Genomic DNA, 25,054 nt, shown 5'->3' on the forward strand with positions numbered 1-25,054 from the left:
AAAACTCTTAGCAGAATGAGAGAAGAGGGAAACTAGCCTAGAGAAGTCAAAAAGATTTCGTTGAAAAAGCGGCAAACTGAGGTAAAGCAAAACATTTTTTGTTGCACTAAGTAAAAAAAAATAGGAGCGCTATAATAGCCGGCTGAGAAGATGCGGGCGGCTATTAAAAATGACCTTTTAACCTTGAATTACGGCTTTCCCAGCAGCTTCACAACTCTATGTTGTTGAACGACTACTAAACGCGGCTAAGGGACTCTAATGAAACTTGATGCCCGGTGAGCGTTACCTGTATATTCCGTTTTGAAAACTCAAAGTCATGAAAAAAGGTGTGAAAACATCTTAAAAAATACAAAAGACAGCACCAATACAATCCAGTTCTTGGACTGTAAAAAAATTAGGAGCGCTATAATAGCCGGTTGAGAAGCTGAGGCGACAATTAATAACTACTCTAATTTGACTTCTGATTTCCGAAAAAGACATTGCCCCAGTACAATCTAAATCTTCGAACAAAGTCGAAATATTGTCCGAATAAAATACTGTACGCTCGACAAGTTGTCTTATAACACCACTCATGTCTTACTTCAAAATGAAAGTAAACTAAAAAAATACCCGGCAGATTGCCGGAAAATAGCCGCCGTTGATTCCAATAAGCATGATTGGGATTGAAATAACAGAAGAAATTGAACAAAAAAATTTTAGTACACATTTTTTTAAGTCCGATTTATTTTGATGGCATTTCGTAGTTGAACATACTTCTGTTTCTTAGAGAGAGGCTACAGGGGCTACTATCAATAACAATAAGCATTAGAGATGGTAAATAAGACTTATAGGAACGACGTTCAAATAGAGGGCATCTAAAATTGGGCTTTATTGGTTTATCCCGTTTCTATTTCTGACTTCAATTTTTATACTGACTCTGTTCATTTTGAATTGCTTTGCTGAGCAACTGATGTTCAAATTCACTTTTAGCAGAATGAGAGGAGAGGGAAACTAGCCTAGAGAAGTCAAAAAGATTTCACGCAAAATGTTGAAAAGGCGGCAAAATGAGGTAAAGCGAAACATTTTTTTTATTCGACTAAGTAAAAAACATAGCCGGAAGAATTCCGGAAACGACTCGAAGTGAAAATCTATTTAACCGCCATCCAACTACTCATTAGAAAAAACTTGCCTCCACTAATTTATGATTTTCTCGAAACCAAACCATAAAACAAAAAAGTAAAAACAAAAAAATCAAATCTGTTAAAATATGATAAAAATCTGATCAAATTTTGTCATAACTTGAGATCCCGAAATAAATATCTCTGCCAAAACTACTTCATCAAAACAACTAGTACTTACTAAATCCACTTAAGTGAATGTTATAAGAATACTTGAGGCCAAATTATGAAAAAAAGCTCTATGAAACAGCTTGCACTAAAAAACTGGAAAAAGTTAGTAAATTTCTTAATATTACAAAAGCATATAAATCCAAAGAAAAATTCTTTTCAGCCAATAGGGCATCCAGATGCTCGCAAAACGATAAACAAGTAAAAATAGTCTATGATACTTGTCTCAAAAAACAGAAAAAAAACCCGAACTGCAGAAAAAAATAAGAAAATTAGTTCCAATGTTCGCCATTTTTTGTCATATTTCAACAAAAAGATTCATATCCAAAATTGCCCATACTTATTACTAACTAACTAGAACAACTATTATGAACCCTAAACCTCCACAAATGCCATAAAAAATTAAGGAAGAGAAACGGCATTCAAAAACAAATTCAACAAAAAAAACTATAAAAACTAGATGAGTTTTTTTAATAGTACAAGGAAACATAAAGCCGAATAAGGATTTGTTGCAGTTAGAGCAATGAAAAACTCGAAAAACAATGGGCAAGTTATAATAGGGTGGGAAAGACACTTGTGTAAGATTAAAAAAAGAAAAACTGCAAAAAATGAGAAAAATTGTTAAAAATTTCTCAATTTTTCGATCATTTTTCCTTAGAAAAAAAATGATTTATACCAACAAAACTATAGTCAATTGGTATCTGACAATTCCTTAAGTAACAAGCTTCTATTCAAATCCCACTTAAAGCCGTAAAACAAAAAAACGGGTAAAAAAAAATCATTAAATTTCGTCTAAAAATCAGCAAAACTGATCAAAAACCTCCAAATTAGCATTAAAAATCAAATTAACTACTTGAAACCTTCAATTCCTATCAAAACAAACCTAAAACCAATACAATATCATAATCAAACCTCATAACCATCAAAAGTTGCAAAAAACCTGCTTTTAAAAGCCGCACGTGAACAAAAAAATTTTCGCTCGCTTAAAAATTTTTTCACACATCAATTTCTCGCTCTCTCAAAAACAGCGGTATGAACAAAAACCACTCCGCTCTTCACTTTTCGCTCCGCTCCGCTCTTTTCGCTCCGCTCTTCACTTTTGTTCAGCACCAAAATCACTCCAAATTTTTTCACGCGTTTCATTTCCCGCTTCAAATTCACTCCAAAAATTGATTAAAAAAAGGACTTCTCCAATACTCCTCTTCGAGTCGTAAAAAAAATAGGAGCGCTATAATAGCCGGCTGAGAAGATGAGGGCGGCTATTAACCAGTGAGTTGGGCCTGATTTTTATTATTTTGAACCTTGATAACACGACAGATCCTTGCTCTCTTCTGTAATAGAAAACGGGACAAAATTATTAACATTGCACATGAAAATAAAGTAAGACAGATAAAATAGCAAGAGTATAAACTTTATAAGCTCAAATCAAACAAACTGTGCAATATTTTCAGGCAAACAGATTTCGCAACTAAACCATGGTTTTTCAATACTATCTGTAGAAAAAACAGTTTTTGTGCTACTCCACCGTAAATAATATGCTTAAAACTTGAATTGACTCAGAGAAGACAAAGCACGCAGTTAGAACGCTGTAATTTAAAATGACAGCGAGATCTGTTTCCACACTGAGCTATTTTCGATCACAGCACGGTCAGATGTCGAGCAACTCGATCCTTTCAACTAGCGTTGTTTGCAAAGCATTAATGACCTGAACAAAACAACCAAGAATTTTTCATTAGCGATTCCTAAATTCAGTTTTTCAGAAATTTTTCAGATTTGCATTTCTTTTAAATAGCTAAAAATCGTAAAAAATCTTAATATATAAATCTCGAAACACATTCCACATTACCACTAGTAATAAAGCAGTAAGGCATTTCTCTGTTCGCGCCCAATCATTTTTTCAAGGAATGGAGCGTCTTACAATTTGTAAATTTATTTTTGTTCTTTGGGTAATACAACCATGACTGACTTGAGTACAAAATCGTTTAACTTTTGACTACTTCGCGCCTAAAACTTGAAAAGACGAGTTGTAAAACTGTAGGAAGTTTGAACAAAACTACGCTTCAATTAGATCCCGAGGAGCTGCTGGATTTTCCTCTCCGTCTGTTCTTCCTGCTATCTCCTGGTGAAGATCTCCGAGGAGGAGGGCCTCCTCTGCGTCTCGGAGATGGTGAGGCTCTGGGTCGTCTCGAGGGGGGAGGGGATCCACCTCTTCCAGAAGTTCTGGCACCTCGAGGTGGGGATTGGCGTTTCGAAGAGTGTGTACCTAAAATCAGCTGAATGTGATTGAGTAAACAATAGTGAGTAAATTAATTTGGAGACTTTCGACTGTTGGTGTGAACCCAAAGAGTTATCAGTTTAACAAATAAGGTTAATTCAAAAATGAAATCTAAGTCATATCGTTAGCACAAAAGCGAAAAAAGAGCTCTCGGAATTACGCGCTGACTCACCGCAGACAAAACAACAAAGTAATCAGTATTGGCCTCAATTTTATTTTCATTCAAAAAACTAGTTAAATTACAGCATCTGAGGTCTTTCAAAATGTTTCCATGTCTTGAGAGGCTGTAAGTGGCAGACATAAGAACAAATCCTGGAACGTGAGAGCATATAGTCATCTCAAACCCAATTCCACTTCAGGCATTTTCTTGATGAACAGGAGGAGTTCTTCCTGCATTGTGCATTGCTTACAATAACTTAGCTGATGAAAGCTTAAAGAATGGTTTCTTACGCTAAGCAGAACTTTTTAAATGTAAAACGAACGATTGCCTAAGTAAATTAACGAATATGCCTAACAATCTGTCTTAAAGAGAAGATGCATCAATCGTGACAATTTATGGGAAATTTTTAGCTAAAAAAGAACGGTTCAAAACGTCTCGAAATCCAACGGTCAGAGGAACAAAATTTCAATTTTGTTCATATAGATAGATATTTTTAAAACACGTTTTCTGTGAAAAAGTTGGGGCTAATCGTATCGTCATACAACATTAAAAGCTAAAACTAAATCATTTCGAAAAATTCTAACCAAATATTGATTTCTTCCCAAAGCATTCAAAACCTAAAAAAGTGAAAATTTAACCGTAATCAGTTTTAAGTAACCAACGAAAAAGTAGGTAACCGGTTGTGTCTGATTAAACATATATATCTGAGGAGAGAAATAGAAAAAAAACAATTGGACGAATTAACTTTAACCGACCGGAGAGCGGTTGGCTTCAGTAGTCGCCCGCTTGAGCTTAGGGAGACCTGCATGGGGGGGAGGAGGGGTGTTGGAGCGGGGCAGTTAGGAGCGAGGTTCATTGGAATGGGGGTCTCGGCGGGGTCGAGTGCAGGGCTTGAATTAGAAGGGGGCGTCCAGATCGCCAATAACTGACCTTTACAAAATAATTTTAGGTCATCTAAACAAACTTTCATTGCTTCTCCTATTTTTTGAGGACAAAACGTCAAAACGTCAAAAAAATTTATATATCAAAAAAATTGCATTAACAGAAGGCAGGACTGAAAACAATGCTACAACTTAGTTTGAGAGCAATTAAAACTAAGAGCAAGAAGAAGGCTTGGAAATGTGCGTTTGTACATGATGCTCCGACCCCGCTCAACCACGTTTTTGACTTCAGTGTCCACCAGATGAGAAAAAGTAAGAAAACTTATCAAAAAAGATAGAAAACAAGAGGGCCGATGACAACTACCATAAAGGAGCTTAAGAGACAAGACAAACCACAAAATCAAAACAAAGAACAACAAGCATTACTTACGGCCAAAACTAAATGCCTATCCATCTTTTCTTTAAAAATCTTAATGTAAAAGTCAAAATAGCATCAGATGATGAATAGACTAAACCAAATGACTTCCATTTTATCATAAAATATATGGGACATGTCTTTATTAGAATAATTAATAAGTAGGTAGAAAAAAGGCAAACTTAGAAAATACGTTTCCTTTTTTCGCAAACAATTAAATTCAAAGTCATGAGAGCAATTAGCTATAAACTGAAGTCTTTCGTTTATACCTTCAAACAAATCAATGAGACTTTCGTTTATACCTTCAAACAAGTCAATGAGACCTTCCATGATCGAGAATCTCATACGACTACCAACAGAACAAATACAGACAAAAATTAAAAAGGTTACTTGAATTTTGCGAGGAAACGGAGCTTATCAGATCAGAATCTATTTACTAAATTATTGAAAATAATCAATTGCGCCTTATTTCAAAGCCATTAATGTTATATGCGCTTGTTCTGTGCCATTAGTGTGATGATCGGACAAGACTGCAAGAGAGAACATCAAAAACTAAAATGTCAAAATAAAAAATAATTAAACTCGTAGTTTGAATAACTAAACCATTATTCAAATCACGGCAATAAAAGACAATTTTAGTGCACTTGAAAAAAGAATGCGACCTCTTTTGACGGAGACTACGCTAGGAGGTTGAAACAAGATGGAAAGTGGTGAAGACATAACTGTAAGCTTTTAACTTGAAAATGGTAAATAGTTTACTGCTTTGGAAGCCGATTGTACACGTTATTAGTGAGACAAAGTCAAAACACTACACATTAACACTGAATAAAGAGGGAATTCGAGATTTCAAGATCAATTTTATGCAAACGGCGTTGAAGCCAAAAAACATATACTTTTCACTGATTTTTACGTATCTTTATTGACCTCCCTTTGCCTATATTTGACCATTCAATAATTGGGGTTTGATTTGAAACCATTCTGGCCTGCCACTAACACAAAAAAAACAAAAAGGCAAAAGTATTTTTCATAAAATATATATACAGTGCCCCTTTACAATCCAAAAAACTTTTGAACTATAAAATTGCACAACCGGAACAAAACCTGCCTTTCTCTTACAGCTTCTCTAAAACAAAAAATATGCCAAAAGTTACCGATATAGCTAACTTCGCCAAAAAGTCACTAAATCAAAAATAAATATGAATTTTGAATACTTATCGAGTTATATTACCACAAAAATAAATATGTATCAACTGAAAGCATTAGATAGTTTCTTTAACAGTTCCATAGAAACCGGACTAGACATTTGACCAATAATACTCAATCAGAACACAAGCAGACAAATGCTGGCTATTCTCAAGACTTCATTAAAAAATTTACGGATAAAGTCGGAGCCATAAAAAATCAATAGCTTTAATTATAAAAAACGCTTTTTCATTGGACCTCATTGGAACATAAAGGAATCTCTTATTAATTGAACCCTAAAAAGCAAGAAAACTTTCATAGAAACCGGAGGAAAAAGGCCCAGACCTGAGCGAGTGCAAAAGATTTTGACCGCAAATTTTATGTCTGCACCACCAGTCAAACTGAACAAACTGGGTCATATAGGCATATTGGGCGACATTTTTAATGAACATGGAAATCTAAATTTTGCAAACTTTAGCTGAAAATTTTGCCAGAGAAGCTGGTTCAAACAATTCACCAATTCTCTTCGATCTTTAAACGTAAAATCAACTGGACTACCGTTAAAAATTTTATCACAAATTACGAAAAAAGAACAAAAAAACGAAGGTTAGGCTAACGTTCACAAATCTTTAAATCTCCGTAAACTTAAACCTCCGTAACTTCATGTAAAAAGCGACTAACATGAACAGTTTTCATCTTTTTAGCAAAAATTAATCAAAATTTAGGCAGAAATTACGAAAAAAGTAAACAAAACATAAACCGACAAAGGTAGGAAAAATTGCTTCCAAAAGACAGGCGGCGCAATTTAATTCAAGGGCTATAACATTGATAAATTTCGATTTCTGGGTGCAAAAACAACAGACTAAGGGTTTGAACCCCGACCTCCAGAGTCCGATTCCGTCACAGGCATTGACCACTCGGCTATCAGGGCCTTGTCATCGTCTCTCTAGCAGACTTTATTTGGGCGTGAGAGCAATTAAAATCACTCAAAATCAAGGACTGCGTGAAAAAGTCACTTCAAAAGTGAAACATTATTCTAGAAAAGCGCAGAAATGGTTAAGCAAAAATTTTCATAAAAAAGACACATAATTTCAATATTTGCTTCTCATTCGAGAGCAATTAAACAACGGAAGTTAGGCACAAATCTTTAAACCTTCGCAACTCCTTGGAAAAAGCAAAATTCCACAATCTTTTTATTTTGAAATTTTACGCTCAACAAGCTTTCTAATGATACCACTCACAGTCCTGTACGATCAATATATCGATCGGCGAATTTTAATCGAACAAAAAAACCTAGTTGATTATATAGCTCCTCCCCTCACTAAAGTGGATCGGAACAATTAAAAACCTTTCCGCGACTTTTCTTATTTCCTATTGCACTTTCTCCAAACAGATACATTGTTTTTTGTTCCGATCCACTTAACAACTGCTTAACAATTGTAACCACTTCCAAGGAATAACATACCCGGTTGCTTCCCATAAACCCGACTGGGATTGAAAGAACAGAAAATGAAAAACGGTAATTGTACAAAAATATTTCTGAAGTTCGAACTGTTTCGATGCCATTCCATAGTTAGACATACTCCCATTTCTTAATGAGGAGATATATGCGGCTGTTATCAGTACCAAAAAACACTAGAGATGGTAATAGACGTAAGAGAACAAAGTTCAAGCACGGGGTATCTAAAATTGATCTTTGAGTTTATCCCGTTTTACTCCTGACTTCGTTCCTATGACTCCGTTCAATTTAGATTGCTTCACTGAGCAAGTGCTGTTTAGCAATTTGAGCAGAATGAGCAAAGATTAAAACCAGCCTAAAGAGATCAAAAAGATTTCACGCAAAATGTTGAACAAGCTGTGAATTACAGAAAAGCAAAACACAAAAATAGGGTCACTATAATAGCCGATTAAAAATATGCATAAATTTTTTTGTGAAACGTTTTCCTATTTTTCAGTCAATCTTAACCAATGTAAAATAAACGGGCGTTCGAAGCAGATAGAAAAGCACTCCAATTATTCAATTTTCCAGTAATTATTAGGGCTAAAATGTTTCCGCGGATAAACCCTTCAGCAGCCCGTTTTGCGTTAATCCAACCATCATTGAGCAACACAGTATACAGACAGAAATCGTTGAGGTGCTTAACAGGTGGCTTCAATTAAAAATATGGTTTAAGAAAAATCAAGCCCAAGAACCAGGTTCCAGTAATTTTATCAGCTCGAAAAATAAGACCACTAAAATTGTCATTACACATAAATAGTCAGTTCTCCACACTAACCGCAGACTTGTGAAGCCTCCTGTTTGAAAAAAAAACATAGCCGGCAGAGTGCCGGAAAACAGCCACCGTTGACGCGCTAGACTCACATCGGGATAGAAACAAAAAAGAAAGATTGAAATTGACAAAAAATTTTCCTAAGTTTTAACAATTGTTCTAATTTAGTGTGCAGTTTCAATTAGATTCTAAACTTATACTTACTTCAGCTTCTAAACTGAAAGCCAATAAACTTAATACAATGTCAGCTAGCAATCGCTCTAATGAACTTTGATAACCTAAGGCCCAATGACTGGGCTTTATCCCACCTCTTTTGATTTTGCTCTTTTGATATTGACGGCATTCACATTGCGTAATTCAATGCTTGAAAGAATTTAGAATCCATTCAGTTGAAACATTGAGTGAGGTAGGTCAGAAGTCAAACGTGAAAATCGAGATTTATGTAAAACGAAAAACGTGATGAAAAGGTTAGGCGAATTAAAAAAAAATAGCCGTTTGAGAGGATGACGGCGGCTATTGATTAACAAAACTCCCTTCTTGCAGTATAAACAAGAAAACGTAACCGTCTAACGTGGGGCGATTTGCTCTTAAACGACAGTCAAGCAGTCTTCTTTATCGGTAGCTAGTTGGGCCTAAAGGAGGCCACTTTAGGTTTAAATTAAAGAGGTGAAAAAAAATAAAACAACGTAGCAGCGATAGCGTTGTAGATCTGCAGTCTCAAAAAGATCATAAAATGATAGTAAAAGAACAGAAAGATTCCCTGTTATCACTAAATGCGGAGACGTTATATTTTGATCAAGAATCTGTATTGCTGCTTCTATTAGCTGCTCTTAAATAACTTCAGTTAAAGTGGCACGCGCTCATCTCACCTTATCTCCTTGAATTAAAGTAAGGAAAATCAATTTGAGAGCGGTGAAGTCATTTGTGAGAGTGAGGTCATAAAAAATTCGCTGAAGATGTCACGCAGTCAAATTAGTCGAAATTGTATAAACGAATAAGCAAAAAGCATACGGTCGAAAAAAAATCCTGACGAAGAAAAAAAACCATAGCCGGACAAGTCTTGACACAATTCAAAATTTTTAAATGACCCAACAGACGACTAGACCTAGAACGCACAATAAATCGAGCGGGGAAACCCACTTAAAATCTGATCAGAAAATTGAAAATAGAGAAAAAATCAGTCAAAGTGCCGCATGTGAACAAAGAAAAACAACGCGACTAAAATCACTTCTCTGATTTGACTTCAAAAATCATAAAAATGTGGGAACACATCTTAAAAAAGGACAGCGCCCTAATACAATTCGAAATATATAAAAAAACAAAGGTAACGCCAATAACAGCCCCAGCTATTGCTTTGCAGCGATGAAAAAATGGATTGGATCTACAAAAACCAGCCCCTCACACCATAACTTGATCTCTGCAGCTTCAGTGATTTGTACACTTATAGACAAGTAATGCTCTAAGAGAACAACTCAAGAGACTTGATGTCCTCGGGTCTTGTCCTTGGGTCTTTTCCTGCTTACACCACTCCTGAGGACAAAAAATCAAATGCTCAGACAAAAAAAATCACGCCAAGAATCAGTAGAACAAAAAACTGCAGAGAAAAAAGACCGACAGGGTTGACATAATTGCTACAAAGTTTGTTTGAGTGCAATTAAACATCCAAAACCGCTCCATAAACCGACTAAAAGAGGCTGATATCAAAAAATCAGTGATCAAAGTATTTAGTTTCCAAAGCCTTATTAAGGCTTTCAAGATAGCCTTAATAAGGATTGTGGTTTTTTAAAAAAAATATCACCAAAGAACTACGTTTCAGAATTTCATCATCTTGAAAAATATGATTCCGACAAGATTGTTCATAAATGGTCACTGCTCCAATACTACTTTCAGATCTGTTCTGCGACTTCCGTTCGTAAAGAGCAACCGACTAACGTCGGGCGAATTGCTCTCAATCGACCAAGGAGCTAGCCACCGGAGGGGGGGGGGGCACCGGGGGCTGATGGGGGGGGGGGGCGACAGAGGGGGGGGGGGGAGTTCTTCAACCTCAAAGAACCGCCCTTCACACCATAAATATAAGTCTCAAAAAAAGTTTCTGTTCTGTGTATCGCATACTTGAGTCTAGTGAGCAGAAAGGCTCTAAGATCACTTAAAGCTGGCCGCTACCCGTTTATCCCGTTTTGGAGGGCGAAAGGTCAAATGGGTGGGACGAAAAATGGGTCAAGCGAAAAGTCGCATAAAAAAACCGGCAGGACTAATATAATAGCTAAAAACTTCGTTTGAGAGCAATTAATTGCCATAGCTGCCTTTTAGTATAGAATCTCAGAATGACAACTGAAATTTATTAGTTGTGTATTCCGATAAACCTGGTAGATTCTGGTCATCAATTGCAATATCATTGCAAAAACATGCTGTGGTATGCTCACAGGTTGTAATAAAAGCTAACACTTCAACCGCACGCGATACCAACATCTCAAATACAGGATAATTACGCTGTATTACAGCCACAATTTTTATCACATTTTCCTATAGATCAAGTTACATAGCTTTTTTGCCAATTGTCGGGCTATTGCCTCAGGCAAGCCAGTATAAGATATGTACCTCTGGGTGTATTTGTGAGGACATACTGGACCGTAATCTCCTGTCCGTCAATCTGTCCCCCATCCATGAACTTTTTGGCCTCTGCCGCATCCTCCCCTGATTCAAAGTCCACATAGCAGTATCCTTTGTGCAGATGGATATGAACTGAATCTCTGCTCATCTCCACATTCTTCAGTTTGCCATACACTCCAAATATCTCCAAAATGTGCTCCTTGTTCACGTTTCTGAAACAAAGGAGTAAAATACAATGAACGAGTTCTGAATCCAAATAGCTGGAAAATAACAGGAAACTAGCTACAGTAACTTCTTAGATCTACAGTTTAAAGCTCAAATTTGAGCAAAAACAATTCGTTTTCTGAATTTCGGTACGACTTAGTTTCTCAGGAAATAATAATGAAAAATTTGGCCTGCACTAACCTTATGACAAAAAAGAGATGTCCTAATGAAAACCGCACCAGTATAAAGAAAGTTCAGTATAAAAGCATCGCAGACCTGTAGTCTCAAAATGACAATTAAAAAATAAAACAAGGAAAGAAATTTCAGTTTTTTTATATTCAATGCTGCGATGTCATTTTGATTTTGAGAAAACTATATCTTAAATGTCGTTTTTATTAGCTGCCCTCCAGAAAATTTTCAATTTGATTGACATACTCTGTTGAAAATATCTCCTAATATTTAAGTAAGCAGAAGTCTCTTAGAGTGCAATGAAAGTCTGAGGATCAGGTAATGCGTGACCAAAAACTTCTTCACGGGAACGAACAAAAAGTCGCTCCAATGAAAGAAAAGTGAAGCCACCACACAGGCAGTTCAGTCAAAACAGCAGACTAAAAGTGAGCATAACGCCATTTCCTATTAAGACAAAATTTATTGACGAGGTGAATACCAAATCCTACAAAACATCTATTGATCCCGGGGAACAATAAACTCAAACAAAAGAATTAACGACAATTTGATCCTTAAACCATCCTTCACAAAACTAACGAAATCAAAGAAAAATTGATGAACAAAATGAAAAGCTACTGAAACCTTGAAAATGTTTTGAATTATGACAAATGCATGCGTTGCAAACAAAAAATCAACTTCGCAAGCAAATTTCATGGAAGCTCCATACACTCAAAAATACAAAGTAAGTCACCAAAAATAATCGGAGCTAGCAAAAATGTCACAGAAACATAGAGGTACAATTTACCCCGACGATTAATTATCTATATTTACAAAAATGTATTTCGAATGAAAAAAAAACAACTGAAATCAAAAAGATCTTAAGGATTCACGCCAAAAAGCTAACAAAACAATAAGAAAAAAATTTCAACCATTTTCCACCATAATTCATTTAAATTTAATATACAGAACGTAGCTGGCAGATTGCCAAAGAAGCCGCGATAGCTTTGTAGATCAGCAGTCTCAAAAAGATAATTGAAACAGACTGACGAAATTGCGTTTCTACTGATTACAGTGACATATTTTGTTTAAGAATCTGTTTAGCTTATTGCCGTTTCTATTAACTGCCCTCAAACAAACTTATATAAAAGAAACTAACACTCAACTGACCTTATATCTCTCAATTAAAGCAGTCAAAACTGTCTGTGAGAGCGAGGACGTCATTTTCGGATGTGAGGTAAATCACGTGCCACGAAAAATTTAATCACGCATATGAACTACCCTAACTACAAGTAAAATATAAGGTCAGGCGCACAATTCAGTCAAAACTGCATGAATGAATGAATGATCAGAAAGCAGATTTGAAAAGATCGTGACGTCATTTAGTTGTAACAAAAAGCTTGTCGACGAAAACATACTGGGCAAGGCTTCACTTACAATTTAAAGAATTTCTATTGACTACACAAAAACCAGACCTAGCTTAAAATTATCAATCCACAAATACTCCGGCAGCTAAAAATCATATGTATCTCCAGAGTTTCTTAGAGCCCTTATATGGTAAAACTAATTCAATCGAATATTTAAAAGCACATTATACAGTGATTTAAAAAGCCCTAAAGCAAAAAGCCCTAAAGCAAATTTTAAAAAGCCCTAAATTTAAAAAGCCCTAAAGCAAATTTTTGGATGACCAATATTTCAGCAGCTCAGGTCAAATGCTCATAAATGCGAAAAACACATAAAAGGAATTCTCTCTCTCTCTCTACCTCTCTTTAATTGGTAACAAGTAACCGTTCGAAAATACAAAACAAATTATTGCAAAAAGGTTTTTTAAAAAAAAACTAAAAAATGAGATTTCATTAATGGGCTCCCAAAAATGCTATATTAACAAATGATTAGAGATATATAATTTTGCTCATCCAATAAAAGAATTTTTTACGTAAAAACAAGCAAAAAAATTGGCTAACTATATGCACTATACTGTCAAAAAACTGCTCAAGTCAAAAAGTCATTCAATAATAACGGTCATTCAAAACTTCTTTCACTCGGAAAAAAATTATTAACCACAGCGTTTTACTCAGTTTTGCTTTTAGGTCACTGCCGCATGAATAAACGTTTTTACTGTAAAAATTTCCTCTTCGAGTTAAAAAAAAAAGGTCAATTATAGCTCAGAGCGGCTATCTCCATCACAGCGTTTAATCATTTTACTACAAAAAGTCTAAATTTTTGAAAAAATCATAAGGTAACATAAAGTAAAAGGACTATTTCAATACCTCAGAATAGGAGCTAAGTGATACAAAGGTGGAAGGAACACTAGGCAATCTACATGGAAAATTAATTGAAGCTTTGTTTTGTTCGGTCAGAAGCAATACACACATGTCAATGTAGCTATTCAATTGCATTGGAGCCACGATAACGTAAAAAAAACACCGCATTTCATTACAGCCCATTTAATATTTTAAAAAACTACAAACTATAACAGTACGCAAATTGAAACCGTACATAAATGATAATAAAATGCAAGCAAACACGATGTCAATGACTAATAGCAGTTATCCTACTTGGTGAGCTTTCCGACATGCAGCTTTGTTTGGAGAGGAGATGGGGACTTCTTCTTCTGTCTGGGCTTAGTGTCAGGTGAAGAGGGGTCACTCTTCCGCTTCTTAACAGGCGACTCACTTGCTCCATTTCTCACATTCTTATTGCTACCTTCTTTCGTATCTTTCTTCTAACACAAACATCACTTAAAATGATTGCCAATATAGGCAAAAATGTCTGAATCTCTACTGAACCAACTTATAATTCTAACTCAAAGCAAAACAACAGGTCTTCTTCCGGTCAAAACAATTACATGTAGACCAAAAACGTCCATTGAGACGGGGAACTTCTAGAGAAATTGAATAGTCAAAAAACAGCAGGCCATTTATGTCTATTTTTGATTGGTTTCGCTTTAATGAAAGACGCAAACAACAGTCAAAAGAGCAAAAAAAAATGACACATTGAGGCACAGCACAATTCGGATGCAATTCAATCAATTTTCATTGACAAAGCAACTAAATCAAGTCACAGTCAACTACTTACTCATATAAGTAGTGGATAAAACAAGGCTTCCAGCCACCAGCAAAATTTGACCCTTTCTCCAAGCGCTAATCACGCATGTCGAATCTGGCCAAATTTTACTGATTTCTGGAAGCCTTGTTTTATCCACTACTATATGTTAGCTCTAAATTTGATAAAAATTAAAAAATGGGAACCAAAAATAAAGCAAAAATCAAAAAATCAAAGCAAAATTTACATTTCACTCTTTAAGAGTGATTCACTCTTATTCGGAGTGATCCCCCAGTAGAAAGATCGCTCTTTTTCACTCTTAAAGAGTGATTCCCTCTTTTTTGATTTTTTTATACTTTTTATTTCAAATTATCTATACTTTTCAATAAATTTATATTTTCTTTTATTTTTTCTACATTTATTCCATTATTAATAAGAAATGATACAAAATTATAGTATTTACATGAACAACTATCAGTGAAACTGCTCAACAGAGTTGTTTTGCAAATTCGCAGATCCTCTGTTTGGTTAATAACTAAAGGACTTACAGCTCTAGGACTTTGCCAACTAGGATTAATCGTTTTATCCGCGAAGCGGTAACACCGATCAGTTATATCAGGAAACCTGCTTTGCAGATTTCTACTAAATCCTCTAGTTAATTCTACATCTGGATGTTGTTTCTTTACATGAGCCCGTATCCCATCATATCTCACAACAGAAGTACAATATGGACAATTAACTTTAGCTGAAATACAACTTCTACATGTATACTTACCCTCATCAAAATTATTTAGTGGTTTTATATAATTACACTTATTACAACATCTAGTTAATACTTCTGAGCTGGGGTTAGGGTTAGGGATAAGGTTAAGGTTAGGGTTGGGGTTAGGATCTGAGTTAGAGTTATTGTCATAGATAGAATCAGAACCAGAACTAGAATTGGGGTTAGAACTAGAACTAGGGTTAGAAAAAGAACTAGGGTTAGAACTAGAGTTAGAATTAGGGTTAGAACTAGAACTAGGGTTAGAACTAGGGTTAGAACTAGAATTAGAACTAGGGTTAGAACTAGAACTAGGGTTAGAACTAGAATTAGAACTAGATTCATTTTTTAAAGAACAACCTCATGGGGAAAAATCATTAGCACGAATACCACTTAATATTATATTACCACACATACATTTATCAGTTTTATCTTTATGAAATGATTCATAATGACATTTTAAAACAGCAATGTTTCCACATTTATAGTTACACTCTAAACATTGTAAAAGCATTTATAATAGGTGAAATTATAAAATTAGCTATGCTGTAGAATAATATTTAGCCATAATTTCAATTAAATCTTTAGTATTATGTTTAGATGTGATACACTCTGCTAAATATTTATTTCCTAAAGTATTGAGTGTATTAGTTTTACATCTCTCATCTAAGATCAAATCAAGGTCTAATTCTTTTTTATCTTTAACTAAATTTATAATCTCTTCTCTAAATTCTTCATTATTTATATATAGTTTGTTTAAAAACCTTCCTCCCTTTCTATTCAAAATTCCCATTTCTTCATTGACAAAGTCACAGTTACACTGATCAGTATACGAACTTTGTTCATGATTTACCAAACTGCTTCGTGTTTCACCTTCCAACTCTTCTCCATATCCAACATTAACTAATGTATTTACTTTACTCAACATTGTGCTTGCTCCCATTGCTACAGTTCCAGAATTTCTTGATATTGAATCGGGATAAATATAACTAAATATAATTAAACCTGTGCCTATAATTCCACCAAAATTTGATAAAATTTTCATACCCTTTCCCATAATCATTTCGTTAGTTAGAACATCATTCTGTATTTTAATATTATTTAAAGTAAGAAGTTTACTAAAATAGAACTGATAATTATCATGATTAATAACATTTTTATCTGTTGCATTAATCATTAGTGGTTTCATATATGCTATAAGTTTATTTATGTCTTCTCTTTCTAAATCATCTTTTAAACTAAGAGCTTTTAAATCAAGGAAACCAACTCTTGAATCATATATCATTGTTCTATTCCTACTAATAATAATAAAAGCATTTTCCTTTTTATTATATTTAATTATACCATAACGAAGTTCATCTGACATTCCATCTGTATAATTATAATAGTTACTATTTAATTCACTAATTATTTTATTGAAGTCATGTTCACATTTATATATCTCATTAAAGTTTTTAAATAGGTCAGGTCCATTATAAGTTGATAAATAAATAGTATCACAACTCATTCTTGCTGTATTAATTATTTGAGCTGGTTTATGACACATTACAATCATTTGAATATTATAATGTCTACCTTCAGTAAAATAATAACCTATATCCTTATTTAACCTATCACCCATATCATCAAGTACTATTACACAATTTTGAAATTTATGCATATTATTTTTTGTGATCATATTTATATCACATTTATTAAACCCAGTATAAAACTTATTAGACTCAGGATCTATCCAGTCTCTGTCATCTTTACACACTATAACTATAATTTTAGCTTGATCTTGATCAGTGAAACTGCTTCGCAGATCTTGAACTTGAACTTGATCTTGAACTTGATCTCGCTCTTGATCTTGATCTTGATTTTGGACTGAGTATAATTTTAAAGATTTTCTAATAAAATATGTTTTGCCTGTACCAGTTCCACCATAAACAATAGTATGTAATGGTGACTTTTCATATTCAAATCTAACTAGACTACTATTCATAAATCCACCAAAGCTTTCTTCTAGTTTTGTATATTTACTTGGTCTTGAATCATATATTATATAAAAAATTCCAATTATAATAATAAAAATAAAAACCGCACTACCTATTTCCATTTTTATATATAAAATTTATATATATAAAAATGCTCATCCTAACTTTTGAGGAATTCAATAATAAATTGAATATTGATAATAAAGCTATGAGTGATATCAGAATAAAAGATATAGGTAAAGATATAAGTCTAACACCAATTGAGATTGTAATGAGAGATCAAACTCCAGATAGTATCAGGGATCCTAACTTCAACATTATTGTAAATCTACATCCAACTGAAGGTACACATTGGGTTTTAGAAGATCAGCGAAGCGGTTACACCGATGGTCCAACATATTACTTTGATAGTTTTGGTGTAGAAACTCCACCTTTATTTTTAGAAGAATATGTTGATCTAGGCTCCAATTAAAGAATACAACAATATGATGAATCTTATTGTGGGGCTTATTGTTTACATATGATCTATCTTATTGATAGAGGATTTAGAATTAAAAGTGCTTTGAATATTCTAGTTAATCAATGTAAATATCCAGGAATATATAATGAGTGTTTTTGTTTAAGTTGTAATGTTAATGATAAAGATAATGTTAATGTTAATGTTAATGATAAAGATAATGTTAAGGATAATGATAATTTTAATGATAAAGATAATGTTAATGATAATGATAATGTTAATGTTAATGTTAATGATAATGATAATGATAATTTTTTATATATATTGGATGAAAAACATGGTGAAACGTCGGTGGAACCGGTTCCCGGATGGGTGAAGCCTCATGGCGAAGCATGGACGAAGTCCCATCAAAAGTTTAAACCTAATAACAATGGTGAAACATGGACGAAGTCCCATAGTCCTACTAACAGTATCCGCGAAGCGGTTTCACCGATCTCTGTAAACATAAATGATGATCTATACTCATGGTTAAGTGATGATGATATAATTACTGAAGCCGCATTCCCAGATAACTTTAGATGTATAATATCTGGTCCTAGTGAATGTGGTAAGACATTCTTATTGAAAAAACTAATTCTAGCTAGTATATACTTTGATAAGCTATACATCATTGGACTTACTGGCGATCAGTACCATGGTATAGAAAGAATAAACCCCAAAGCAGATGTTGAATTTATTAAAGATATAAAAGATTTACCATCTCCCGATAAACTACCCAAAGACTTAAAGAAACTAATGATATTCGATGATGTTAGAGCCAAAGAACCAGTTATTAATGAATACTTTTGTAGAGATAGACATAATAACTGTAATATGATATATCTTAATCAAAACCTGTTCTCTCTGGATAGGCAGAGTGTTAGAGAGAACTGTAATCTATTTATTTTATTTGAACAGAGAGGTAAAGTCCTAGCATCAATATATCAAGATTTCTTTAATAATGTTGAACTTAGTTATAATGATTTTGCTAATATATGTAATAAGGTATGGAAAGAGCCTTATAATTATATTGTCATTGATATAACTAAAAATAAAAATATTAATGGTAAACTAAGAATTAATTGGGATCGGAGAGTTTTGTAGTTAAGTTTAAGTTAAGTCATAAAGATAAATACTAAACTAGATCAACGAAGTTGCTGTGTTAACACAGATGTAAAGTAAAACTTAATACATCACCATTAAAGTCTATAGGTCTTCCATGCTCATCTTTAATATGAAATTCTATATATTCTATTCTATCTTTAGTTACATTTTGATATAAGATATTAGTTGGTATAATATTTATCAAGTAACCTGGTGGTTCTGTTAGATTAAAAGTATATAGTATGTCTGTATCTATACCATTATCTTTAGCTCCAGATATAATATTGCAATGAATGTTAATAGTACTAAAACCCATAATATCAATAATTTTCTGAGATTTATATCTACCTTTTTTATAAATTATTTTTCTAAATCCTAGTAATGAGGCTAGTGAGTTTTCTATATCAAAGCTGAGTGCTCCTTGTTTTATTTCCATTAAACATTTCATCGTATTCTTATCAGGTTCTATTATAACATTACCATCAGTTTCTTCTTTTATTAATTCTGCTATATCAGTTAACTCATATGCTCCCGGTGTAATAGTTGAATATAGCAACGGAATTCCTTTATAATTATGATTAAGTATAGATGTAATGTTTTGGCTTGAGGTAGAGATAGGGTTAAGGTTAGGGTCAGAGCTAAGAGCCCGAGGTAAAGCTTCATCATCTTCTATAACAGTACTAGCATATAAGAATTGATTATTTCTCCTATTCACATTAAACACCGAATTATAAACAGATATCTATTATTATAATCTAATTAAACCTAATTTTGTTGTATTAAGTATAGGTTCACTCAAGTTAAACTTTTCTGTTGGTTTTATCATTCTAAAGTTAAGTGTATGCTCTTCTTTAGTTTTAGTTAAAGCTTCGTGTATATTTTGTTGTTCATATAGAATCAAGTTGTCTGTCATTTTTTATCTAATAAAAATGGATTTTAATTTGGATGCAACTTATGGTTACAAAAATGATATACATAAAAGTAAGATTATAAAATATAAACCAAATAACCTGGCAACAATGAATACGATAAATACCAATATTAATATCATACTCAATAGAGAAGAGAATCACTTAAATTTGCGTGATTCCTATCTAGAGATAGAGTTTGTTGTATCAGATGATGCTGGTGGTGTATTAGCTAATGATGCTAATATTAGATTAGTTAATTATGGTATGATGGCATTGTTTAGTTCAATTAAGCTTGAAACTAGTGGTGGTAGGACTATTGAATATATAGATCATTGTCATCTTAATCTAACTGATGATGAATATGAGAGTGGTTTTGTTAAAAACCAAGGCAACAGAGATAGTCAACTTAAAGGAGACCATATTGCTGCACAACGAGGTCATATGTAAATGATTATTAAGATGAGCGATCTATTTGGTTTCATAAATGATTTAGAAAAGATTATATATGGTTTAGGATTTAAACTATTATTAAAAAAGAATAATAATGATAGAGCTCTAGATAGAGTTAATGCTAATCCTGGTGCAGTTGCTAATGATGGTAATATAGAAATTACAGATATATCATGGTGTGTACCTAGTATTGATCCTAGTAATGATAATAGAATTATTGTGCAAAAGGGTTTAAGTAAAAAGAATAATGTAGACTTTAGTTATTATGAAAGAAAGACATTTTATAAGAATGTACCCAATGCTACTAACTTCTTGTTTGATCTAGGTATGGAAAGTGGTATGCAAAGACCACAATATATTATAGTTGGTTTTGAAAATAATAATGTTAATGAGCAAACTCATGATGCAAGTACATTTGATGTAATGAATGTTACTGAAAGTTATTGTAAGATTGGTAGTGAGTTTTATCCCGAGGATAGAATGAATATTAATTAGGGAAGAAATAATTATAATGACGCTTTTAAAGAGATTGTTAGCTTTAATAAAGATTATAATGGGCTACCACATAATATAAAACCATATATAAATCATAGAACATTCAAAAGTAATTTTAGAATATATGTATTCGATACTAGATATCAAAGGGATCATATAGGTCCACAACCAATACAACTTAATTTTAAATTTAGTGCTGCAGTTGCATATGTTATATGTCATGCATTAGTATTAACTAGAAAGGTTATTAGTGTGAATAGTGATGGTAATAAGATGGTAGACATAATATCGTAGATATAATTTAAGTCATAGATATAATTTAAGTCATAGATATAACTCTAGCGATAATTATAATTTTAGATATAACTCTAGCGATAATTTATAATTATAGTATAATATAGTTATTGTTATAATTATATGCTTTTACTTATACATAACCATATATTTATACTTATATTTATAGCTAGTCAGCTCTAATTGTTACTCTTGTTAACACCCAACTATTTCTTATTAGTATTAACAAAACCTTTAGCATAAATAATGTCTAATTTCTTTTTATTCTCTAGAGCCAAGCCTCTAGCTTCAAGCTTAACCTTGGGCTTGGGTTTAATAACAACAAAAGGATTATACTTTTTAACTTCCATTATTTTTTATATATAGAAATGAGTCTTTTAAACAGGTTCAAAACTAATTCATATTGTGTTGGAGGTAAACATTACAGTGGTACTGTTAATATAAGAGGAGCTATCACTTCAAAAGGTACTAAAATGTTAAAAGGTAATTGTGTTTTATGTAGAAGGAATAAATCAATGACAGTATCTGATGCAACAACAGAAGCAGAAGGACTTAAAGATTTCTTTAAAAGTGTTGTTAGGGCTGCAGTTAACTTTGCAAAGAAAGTTGCTAATAATCCAGTAAGAGCATTAGAAATAGCAAGTAAGATAGGAAGTGCAGCTGCATCTAGAAACCCTAGAGCAGCTCTAGCAGCCACACCTGATTTAATTAAATTTGCAACTACTGGTGAAGGTATAAAGGTAGTACAAAAAGGAAGAGGGTTATACTTAGGTACAAAGAAAAGATAATTATTTGATTATGATTATAATTATGATTATATTATGTTTATGATTATGATTATATAATGATTATATTATTTTTATGATTATGATTATAACTAAGATTATGATTATATATTTATCCATCGGTGTAACCGCTTCGCGGATAAATATTAATACTAATATTATTATTACTAAAAACATTGTTATTACTAAGCACTAATATCTTTAATCTAAAAAAATACTCAGCTTGTTTTTCTTATTCTTCTTATAATCCTCATATAACTTAACAAATTCATTATACTCATCATTATCTATTTTATTATCATTCATTGATTTAGTATATAGTTTATTAAACTTATCACTAAACTGTTTACTTAAAATATACATTTGTGAATACTTTATAATTTTATTTCTTATTTTAGTATTAATTGTTTTTGATAATGAACCACAAAAAGTTGCTGTGGCAAAAGCTGTTGGTATAGAATAAGCTAATCCTATACCTGTTAATGAAACTGATGTTGTTGTTGCAGTTGTTGCTATTGATGATAATACTAATTCTGTTATCTCAGCTATGTTTATATAATTCTTATATCTACTTAACTTCTTATTATAGTTATTAGTTTCAGTTTCATAATAATTTCTAATATCTTTTATAATGTTAATATTGTTGTTAAATTTATTATTAGCTTGAATCTTTTCGCTTATCAATCTTCTGATACTGATGACAAATCTGGATATAGTAATCTCTCACTCGGTGCTGTTGGATTGGTCATTGCTTTGTTTAATTTCATTAGTAAAAATTCTTTCTATTTCTTTCATTATATCTTGATTAAAACTATAATGCATCTCAAGTCTGTCATTCTCTTTATTATCAAGTAACTTACTTTGTAAAAGTATAGCAATTATATATTGCACTATAACACCTCTAAGAGATTTATTGTATTCTTTCATTTCTCTCAGACCGTTAGTAAACATTTCATCTAAGTGTATGTTAGTTATATTCTGATTAAAATTATTATTATCAAATTCTTGCTTTAATTGATTATATTTAGAGATAGTATCTGCAGCAACTTTATTACAAAACTTAACAGTATTTCTGACTTCATTTGTTGATTCAATAAACTCATTAATTAGTTCTTCATTAACTTGTGTTTCATTTAGTTGTAATGTTTTAGTTTAACTTTATCAAAATCACCCTTTCTTAGTTATGTTTCTACTTAAAATGTCTATTTTATTAGAAGAGGATAATAAGTTATTGTCACAATACTCTTTATTAACAACATCTTTTTCATCTATTGGAGGATGAACATTTGTAATTTTATAGGTATCCTTCATATCAATATTATCATCATCTTCTAGGAATAACCCACGAGCCTTACTTAGTGTTAAGTTGTTTCTATTCCCTATATGACATTTCGCTTGATTGAATCTGTTTCTTGTCATTATTTATTTTAAGAAATATATTTAATGATTCTAAGACTTTATTATTAGATTCAAAATCAAACTCAGATTTCAACAGTTCCTGTTCATAATATTTGCCTTCTATTATCTCTCCATTAATATCTTCTAATTTATATGTTGGTGGATGTGTTTTTAGAACTTCATTCACGTTAAACAATTCTCTATTCCAATTAGAAGTGTAACCTTTAGAGAAGATATTACGTTTATCTACATTTCTAACATAATCACCAACTTTAAATTTTGGTGTTGCTTTGGTAGAATTAACATAGTATTTAACTTTATCAGGATTATTAGAATCATCAACTGGTGTCATATTAATTGTTGAGTGAATGTTATTGTTATATGTTACAACAGCATCATTTAATATATTTACCCAATTACCATCGCCATTGATGAACATAGGTTTATTTATTATGTGTAATAATGTTCTATTGAATCTCTCTATGAATACAGCCTTTAAATCACTACAAGTAGAATATAGCTCTATCCCTGAAGCGGCTTTGCCGGTTCCATATTCTTTAAGTAAAGATTTAAATGTTTTATTGTAAAACTCACTACCTCTATCTACCCATAATTTTTCTGGTTTTCGTCCTTCTGATAGGATTGTTTTAAAACCATTAGTTATAGATAAACCAGATTTATTCTTTAATGGAATAGCCCATGCATATTTTGTGAATATATCTATAACTGTTAATATAAACTGATAATTATTATTGTATTTACTTAGAGATGACTTAACAATTAAATCAGCTGACCATCTTTCATCTTTATATAGCGATATTATTCTTTGTCTTTTAAACTTTGTTATTTGAGGACTGAATACTTCTATAGCTAGTAGTTGTTGTTGTTGTTTTTCCATCATTCATTTACCATAGTTAAAAACAAAATTATCTAGTTGGTCTTGATTAATAATATTCATAGATAATAGTTGCTTAGATATATCTAGCATTTCATCATATAATCCATCATGACCAGCTTTTGTTTCTAGTATTAATAATTCTAGTCTTTCTACTAAACTATTTGGGTTGTCATTTAATCCCCTGCCAAATAAATCATCTCTTACCTCCATTATACGTTTTATTGTTCTATATCTAGCGCTTTTCTTATCCCCTTTTCCTAAATCATATCTAATATCCTTCAAAAACCTTTTAATTTTGTTTTCATCTTCCTCAACCTTATCATCATATGTTATATTTGTTTTAGTAAGAAAATCAGTAAATCCTTCTGAAAACTCATATACATTATCCCTAACTAAAAATGCGCCCTGCTCTAGAATTATATCAACACCATTCATTTTATATCTCCTACTAGGTAATCTACGAGTTCTAATTTTATTTGACGATTAGTTTGAGCCCCCATGTCATGAAGAAGTTTGGCTGTTTTTGTATCAACATAAACTGGTGCTATATCTTGAGTTTGCTTTATGGTCCCCTTTAACGTTTCACCAATCTGCGAAGCAGTTTCACCCATCTTGGAAGCAGTTTCATTAAACTGGGAACCAGCTTGCTCGATCTGCGAAGCAGTTTCACCAATCATCTTAGTTTGTTTATCTAACTCTTGATTTTGCCAATCTATTGCTCTTAATGTTTGTTCACTTAATGCTAGATTCCGTTCATTGTTTGCGTTTATCTGCGAAGCAGTTTCACTGATAGTTTTGGTTAGAGGATCAAATAACTCTTCTATTTCACCATAATATTCTTGTTGTTTTAATTTATCTTCTAATCTATTTCTTCTGTTTTGTTTTTCTAGATTGTTTAATTCTATAAGTTTATCTAGTTTAGTCATTTTATAGGTATTGAAAAATTATAATAAGA

The 25,054-nt window shown here is 32.5% G+C and overlaps 1 protein-coding gene across 2 annotated transcripts in view; it reads right to left on the bottom strand.

The window, feature by feature from the left end:
- Positions 1-2,668: 2,668 nt before the first annotated feature.
- LOC142342361 (uncharacterized) overlaps positions 2,669-25,054 on the bottom strand; it is a 31,829-nt gene continuing 9,443 nt past the window's right edge. The window contains exons 2-5 of one of the 2 annotated variants that reach the window (XM_075393662.1): positions 14,046-14,212; positions 11,107-11,330; positions 3,383-3,588; positions 2,669-3,030 (exon numbers count right to left, since the gene is read on the bottom strand). In XM_075393662.1, coding sequence (XP_075249777.1) covers positions 3,386-3,588; positions 11,107-11,330; positions 14,046-14,212 — 594 coding nt within the window. In that variant the 3' untranslated portion in view covers positions 2,669-3,030; positions 3,383-3,385. Of the gene's footprint in view, positions 3,031-3,235; positions 3,589-11,106; positions 11,331-14,045; positions 14,213-25,054 lie in introns of those variants that run through there. The other variant, XM_075393660.1, reaches the window with a different exon arrangement.

The sequence above is a fragment of the Convolutriloba macropyga genome, chromosome 7 (genome assembly GCF_964194025.1).
Source record: "Convolutriloba macropyga chromosome 7, txConMacr16.3, whole genome shotgun sequence".
In the NCBI taxonomy this organism is placed as follows: Eukaryota; Metazoa; Xenacoelomorpha; order Acoela; family Convolutidae; genus Convolutriloba; species Convolutriloba macropyga.